Source organism: Symsagittifera roscoffensis, chromosome 3 (genome assembly GCF_963678635.1).
Source record: "Symsagittifera roscoffensis chromosome 3, txSymRosc1.1, whole genome shotgun sequence".
Taxonomy (NCBI): Eukaryota; Metazoa; Xenacoelomorpha; order Acoela; family Convolutidae; genus Symsagittifera; species Symsagittifera roscoffensis.
Genome location: NC_087064.1, coordinates 22396496 through 22404129, shown reverse-complemented (window position 1 = coordinate 22404129; position 7634 = coordinate 22396496). Strand labels below are relative to the sequence as shown.

The following is a 7634-nucleotide window of genomic DNA, read 5'->3' as shown; positions in this document are numbered from 1 at the left end:
TTATAACCAATGATTTACAAAACAGATCGATATCATGAACGGTTTGCATGTATGAAAATTTACCAAACTGAATTGTGCTTCTCTTCTCTATTAATAATAAATTTTTTGTTCTATTTCTTTTTTTATTCAATGGGGGCAATTATAATTCAAATTGACATTGAAAAACACTACGAAATGAAAAATTTGGACTTCCAGATGCTGAAAACGGATAATTTGTGGATATCGAATTATATACATGTTATAATTTAGTGACATCATGTTCACTTGAGAAACATGCTGCGCAACAGAAAGTTGAAAAGTATATGCGCAAATATGCGGTCAGGAGCCAATATATCAAGTGTTTTCTGAAGATGATTTTATGTAAATTGTACTTTTCATGTCCAATTAAATTGCTTCAAATTCGCACAAGAGGTCACTGGATATTTTCGGCGTTGTCCACTTACATTTTGCCAAATTTTTTGGCGCCGAATATTTGAAGTTTAACTGAATGAACCATTGAACAATAAGGTGGCAGTAATCTGAAACGAATTGGTCGCAATTAGTCGAATGTTTTCTTTTCAGAAAGACCAAGGAGCATCATGGAACAGAAAATATGATAATTCATTCCGAAACACTAACTTCATCAGATGCGATGTTAATATTCGATTTTCTTGCTTTCCAAATGCGTTTTTCAGATTCAAATGCTTCGCTTTAATCATGATATTGTAAAACGGAGAACTTCATTGGTAAACAAAAGATTCCCAATGTAAAAGTTCCCATCTTCATATTCAGTTTTTTATACGACTTAATGGAGTTCAATTTCAAAGGGTTTCGCGACAAATTGGCTGCTCAAGTAGATTCTTCGAAAGAAGCCCTTCTGAAGTCAGCAGTTTCTCCCAGACAGAGTCTAACGAATGTGTTTGTGGCAGCAGAGCAGCCGATGCCTCCCGAACGCACGCGTAAACCCTCGGACGCGAGTTCCGTCGCCAGCGATGTTGTTGGAGCGTCTTCCGGGTTTGAGTCCAATATAACGACTCCCGGAAGAGTGAGCAGAGAGTACTCGGTGTCCAATCAGAATCTGAACTCAAGTCTTCTAGGTGTAAACTCAGTTGCCGAGAACGAAGTTTCAACGACCTTGTTCTCGGGTGGGCGATCTTTCCAGTCGGGCTACTCGGACGAAAGCGCATCGGAAGCTGGTAGTTCAGTGAGTCAGCATGTCATGCCAACCATCATATCAGAGAACTCGGAAAGTATCGTTTCTCCCACTGGTGCTGTTCGGGGGGCGGGAAAACAAGGAAAAGGAGGAGAGGAAATAATCGCAATCCCAACTGAAGAAGAAATAGAAATCCAGAAAACACAAATTTTGGCTAATTACACAACAGATCAAATAGTGTCAGCTTTTATCAAAAACAAAGTCAGATTACAGAACTATAAATCTACGTTAAGAAAATGTAAAATTCAGAATGAAGATTTGAGTAAAGATCAGCATAAGCTAACTCAGTTACTGGAGACGACGCAGGATAAGTACATGAGGAAAATCAGCGAAATGAAAGAAGCGTCACATCTAGACAGAGAGGCGAAAGCACACCTGGAGAAAGTTCTTCAAGACGATTTAGAAGAGAAAACGATGATAATCGAATCTCTTAATCAGAAAATTTCACTGCTGAAATCGGGAAGAAAGACGCAAAGTGAGGAAAATCTTGACGAGATTATGACTCAACACGAAGAGTTGCAGAGTTATGTTGTTAAATTGAAAATGTATGAAAAGTTTTGTAAAGATTTACAGAATTCCTTTAATGAGTCAGTTGGAAGTCAACTGGAAGCCTCGCAATCACCTCGTATGTTGAGCCAAACTTTGGGTAAAATGTATATAGAATTGATTAAAAAGTTCACTGATGATTGTGAAAATGGATCGAATTTCGACGACAATCAAATCCAATCATCATTGGAGAGAGAAGCTAAATTGAACGAAGTTTACGCAAAGTGTTACCAGCTCAGTGCAATATTGGAGCAAGGAGACGAATCATCGGATATTGTGAACGAAGTTAGCCAAATGAAAACTGAGAAAGCCACTTTGGAAAGTGAACTAAGTTCAAAATCAGCTCAAATCGAAAACTTAGAAATTGATTTGAAATCTTATATCGACAAATATCAGGCTTTGATCGAAAGCAAAACTAACATAAGCAGAAACGATGAAAGTTCTAAAAGTGAACTTAAATCGACAGATTCTGAAAATCGTTTAAACGAAGCAGTAAAATCCATAGGAGATCTCGAAATGCAGTTGCGAGATTGTCAGAATTTGTTGGAAAAAAGCTGTCAAGAATCCGAAAAGCTGAGGAGAGATTTAGAAGAGTCGGAAAAACTGCATAAGCTTGAAGTATGTTCACGCGAAGATGTTGAAAAGAGGCTGAAATTGTGCGAAGAAAAAGTAATTGCTTTGAATGATGAATTAGCCGAAGCGAAACGAAACCATGAAACTGTTTTGACGTCAAAAGAAGAACTTGAGAAACGTTTAAGTGAAAGTGAGAGGAGCTTTAAAGAAGTAGAAAGACAGAAAATAGAGTTGCAAGAAGTAAAGGAGAAAAGTTCGAGCGAACTTGAAACTACTTTGACTGCCAAAATCGCCGATCTGGATCATAAGTTGTCAAGTTCAGAATCAGCAAAACAGGAAATCCAATTAGCTTTAGAATCTTTAAAACACAATAGCAATGAAATTTCGAATAAAAATTTGGAGTTGTCAAATGATATAGTTCGTTTGCGATCAGAATTTGCATCTAAGGAATCAGTAATTTCTGGTCTAAATGTCGAAATAGAAAAGTGCAAGGAGACAATTTCTAATTCCGAAAAGCAACTTCACGAAGCACATGAATGCAAAGCCGAAATAGAATCAAGGCTGGAAATTCTTCAGGTCGCTAATCAAGATCTGCAGGAGAAACTGTCCGCTTGCGAGAATGAAAGTTCAGAAATGAAAATAACCTTAGACAGAGTTGAAAACGAAAAATCAGAGGCGATCAAAGAAAAAACTGAAATGATTGGGAAAATTGATCTGCTCAATTCAGAAGTACAATCAAAGTCACAGATTATCGAAGCGAATGAAGCCGAACTTAAAAGCTGCAGATGTAAAGTTTCGACATTAGAAGCTGAACTCGAAGGGTTGCAAAACTCGAATCGTGAATTGAAAAATTTAATTCAAAATATGGAAGTTCTGAATCAAACACAATTTAACGAGCACGTTGAATCTGTGCAAAATGGATTTCATTCTGCTCCAAATGGAGAGCATTGTAACAAAATTGAAATTCATGAAGATGCTATTGAAAATATTCAAGAAGAATCCATAGTGTGCAATCAAGCGGAATCGTTTTTAGAATCGATTCCTTTGACGGAATCGAAGTTAATCCGAAGCGAGTCGATGGAACAGTCGGCACAAACTGACAGCGAAAATTCATTGACAGAATGCAGTCTTCTGAATTGCACGAACGATAAGAACGAGCTTCAGGCCGATTTGACAAGTGCCAATGCACGAATTGAGGAGCTGATGGGAAAAATTGAGTCTCTCAGTTACACGAAGTATGAAGAAGGAAAATTGACCAGTAGGATTGAAGAGTTATGTTCCGAGAAGGAAACTTTAGAAGTGTCAGTGGCTTCGATTTCGAAAGATCGTGACCAGAAAGTGTCAAGTTTGAATGAAAGAGTGAAAGAACTGCAGCAAGAACTGGAGTGTAAAGTGGACGAAGTTGAAGCTTTGGCCGATGCAGTTGCAGCGAGTAGTCAGAATTCAGTCTCAAATGAAGAGTACGATAATTGCGCACTGGAAAATGTGGAGGTCAAGCGCAATTACCACCAGTTGTCACAAGAGTTTGAAAGCATGAAGGAAAAATTGCTAGTCGAAAAACAACAAGCTGTAAATGATCTTGAAATAGAATTAAAAGACGCGTTCAACAAAGAGAAAAGAGTTTTCACGAACGAAAAGTTAGAGTTGAATAAAGAGCTGGAAAAATGCAGAGCAGAACTGTCTGAAATGGCTGAAAAGTTTTCGAATGCAGAGTCAAAATTAACAGAATTAAAAACTAAAATAGAAAATTTGGAAGAAATTACTAAGGAACTAAATGAAGCAAAGCACAAGTTGAATGTTTTAGTCCAAGAAAAGGAAACCGAAATTTCATCATTGCAAAAGCTGAAAGAGGATCATGTAAAATTGCTAGAAGCTAAAAGCTCATGGGAATCGTCATTAGAGGATCAGGCAGAACAATTCAGCCTAGAAAGGAAAAGTTTCAATGAAAAAATAGAAGGTTTGGAAAAAGCGTTTGGGGAGGCTGATTCTAATGCTTCTCGCGTGAACAGTTTGCTAGACGAGTATGAAAAAAGCTACGAGGAAAGGATAAGTAAACTGCGTGATGAACTGGAGCAGCAAGAAAACGAAGTGAAATTCCTCAAAAACTCCCTCGAAGACTCGGAAAGCCGAGTGGAAGAAATAACGACTGATTATGAAACGAAACTTAAGAAATCAATAGAGACAAAAATTAGTCTGGAAACCGAAGTCGAAGAACTTAATTCGAGGCTCAAAACGAGCCAAGCTGAAATTGAGTCACAATTGAAAACTTTACAATCAGAGCAAGAAAAATTAAGATCTGCGGAAACAGTTAATGAGCAGCAAAAAGCAAAGTTCGACGACTACAAAAAGAAAGTAGAAGAAAAATTTTCTTCTCAAAAGCAAATAATCAACGAGAAATTCAAAGCTAAAGACAAAGAAATTGAAAAACTTCAGCAAATGACGACTGATCAGCAAGAACAGCTCAAATATCTCCTCGAGGAAAAAGAAAGTTTGTTTGTGGAAAACTCAAACAATAAATCACAAGTTGACAGGTTGACAAGCGAACTTGGAGAAAGTCACAAGTTAGTGAATTCAACTCTGGAACAGAGTCAAAATGATGTTATGTTAGTGCGACATCAGCTGGAAGAACAGCTGAAGTCTCTCAAAAGTGAAAATGAAGAATTGCGCCGAAAGTTAGAACACGATGGCAAGGAAAAATTTGGAAAACTGGAGGCAAAAGTCGATAGTTTACAAATTGAAATTTCAGAAAATGAGGCGCACTTAGTTCAGTTAAGCGATGAGTTGAAATCGAGCCAAGAAACTTGTAGGAGGAATCAAGAAGCATATGACGAAGAAAAACAGTCTATGACGAAGTCGCATTACGTGGAAAGAAATAAACTAGCAGCGGATTTGAAGTTACTTCAAAATGAGAAATCGGAAGTTGAAATGACACTTGCCACAGTTAAAAAAGACTTTCAAAAGTATCAAATGAAAATGGAGGAGAGCAATAAAAGAAATAAGGAAAAAATTGAAACACTGAAAACCTCTTCGAATGAGGAAAAATTATCGAAGGACAGAGAAATTAAAACACAATCTGACGAAATCGTTAAACTAAGAGACACTTTGCAGAAAATCCGGTCAAAGCACGGAGATGAAATTTCAGAAATAAAAACAAAACATGCTTCCCTAGTTAAAAGTCTCGACGATCAGATACGAGAAGGAAAGAGCACTTCGCAGAAGAAAACAGAGAGTTTGAGACGGAATCACGAAGAAGAAATGAGCAAAATTGTCAAATCTCATAATGAAGAAATGACTATTTTGACCTTGAGTCATCAAGAAAACGTGAAGAACTTGTTCTTAGAATGTGAACAAAAAGCGGCCGAATCAGAGACAGAGTTGAGTAATAACTTCAACGAGGAAATCGCATCGTTGCGTCATCAGATCGCAGAGAAAGAAGTTGCCAATCAGGAATTAGAGACGAGAATAGCCGAGTTGACGACTCAGTTGCACAAGGAAACCTTGTCGGCGACCTTGCACGAATACAAACAAAAATACGAAACGCTTGTTCACACCTCGCAAAGTGACATCAAACGAATGGAAAAACAAAATGAGCAGAAAGTCAAAGCGATGGAAAACAAATCGCACGAAGACCAAAGAGTTTTAGAGAAACAGGTGCAGGAACAAAAACTGATAATCGCGAATTTGGAGTTTGAGATACAAGATTTAGAATCAAATTACAAGGCTGAAAGATCAAGAAATGATTTATTGAGTAAGGAAGCCAAAACGAAACAGAAAAATTCGGATTTGAAATCACTGTTAGAAGCGAAGGAATCTGAAATTGAGCGAATGGAGGAAACTTTGAAGACCAGTTTGAAGTCAAAAGACCAAGACTGTGACGAGAGATTGAAGCGAGAAAGAGATAAAATTGTGCGAGAAATGGACGAATATTATTCGGAGAAATATCACGACTTGGTATCATCCACAGTTGAAAGTCGATCCTCAGATAACAACGGGTTGCATGTGAATGGAGCAAGTATGTCAGAAGAAAGTATCGCTTCGCCGAGTAATCAGAGAGAGGAAGTTGCTGTGTTAACGTCCCCTGCTAACCTATCGCTTTCTAGTCAGGAGAACTTGTTCAACATGGAAGACCCAACTCAACTGCAGTTCCTGAGAACTATTCTGAGACAGTTCATCATGGGCCAGGAGAAGATGGTGATGGCGAAAGTTTTGGTGTCAATTGCAAAGTTTGACGACAGGGAATCTAAAGAGATCTTACGAGCTGTGAAACAAGGTCAGAAATGGATTCCTTTGTAGCGTTCAGTCGATCTTTGTACGAAAATTGCATATTCGAGCCTTGCAAAAGAAGCAGATTCGTAGTTGCGTGTGTACTAATAACTTTTCGAGTAATGTTGTTCAGACTGTATGGTTGAAATACAGCCAGGGACTTCTTTTTAGGAACTGAAATAAGGAGTTGTACTGTATAATGCTCATTACTGGGTTGCATTAATTGAAATGTTAATAGTGCTTTTGTATGTCAATATCGATATCCTATTTTATGATAGTATGCTCAACTATCTAGGTTAGACAACTTGGTGCTGGATTTCATCGGTATGAATTATGAGAGGAAATATTAATTACAGGAACTTCGGTGTTAATATTGTTTGCAGTTTTCAATGTATTGTACAGTAAGACTATTCAATGAAATTAAAAATGGTTTTAATTCTTTCAAATACAGTTCTTATATAAATTGTTTGAATTATTTAGTTCGAAGATGGATCTCTTGTTGTCTCTAAATATATTACTGGTGTCTATCTATAATCTGCATTGTAAAAATGTGAATTATTTTTTGCAGCATAGTTAAGTTAAATTAAATTTTCCATAAATGATCTCAGATTAAATGTACAGTACTTGAGAAAATGAGGTCACGTGGTGGATGCGACTTCTGGCTAGCCAGGTTGCAATGGGGTCGAACTCCCCCTCACATGGGTCGGAGGAAAGCTCAGAAGCCTCCAGGTGTTCGGTTACGGAGCGTCCGAAGCCGGCTAGGCTGCTCCGTCTGCTTATCCAGATACTACTACTCCGCTCCGGTATAAATCCCAACCCATAAAGGTCCATAAAAATGTTTCCTTTGTATATTTACGATTAAAATAACTCAAGCCAGCGTTTGATTCCAGATACGTGGCTGGATATTTTTTGAATGTAGTGGCCAGAATTTTTAAAGTGAACACCACCGAGATTTGAACTGTCCCTTGTGCACTCTAGACTATTTTTTACCTTGACGGCCTCGAAATCAAACTCCCTACCCCTGACTGCCCTCCATTCAACCCTAACTTTCAACCATCCC

General features: G+C 37.9%; 1 protein-coding gene across 1 annotated transcript; it reads left to right on the top strand.

Annotated features, from left to right (window-relative positions):
• The first annotated feature begins 558 nt into the window (after positions 1-558).
• Positions 559-7137, top strand: LOC134841084 (putative leucine-rich repeat-containing protein DDB_G0290503). The gene has a single exon (XM_063856865.1). The coding sequence runs from the start codon at positions 788-790 to the stop codon at positions 6602-6604; it is 5817 nt and encodes a 1938-aa protein (XP_063712935.1). The 5' UTR covers positions 559-787; the 3' UTR covers positions 6605-7137.
• The last annotated feature ends 497 nt before the right edge of the window (positions 7138-7634 follow it).

Bases quoted from the DNA above. Each gene is read 5' to 3' on its own strand.
- LOC134841084 (XM_063856865.1), top strand. From the start codon at position 788: ATGGAGTTCAATTTCAAAGGGTTTCGCGACAAATTGGCTGCTCAAGTA.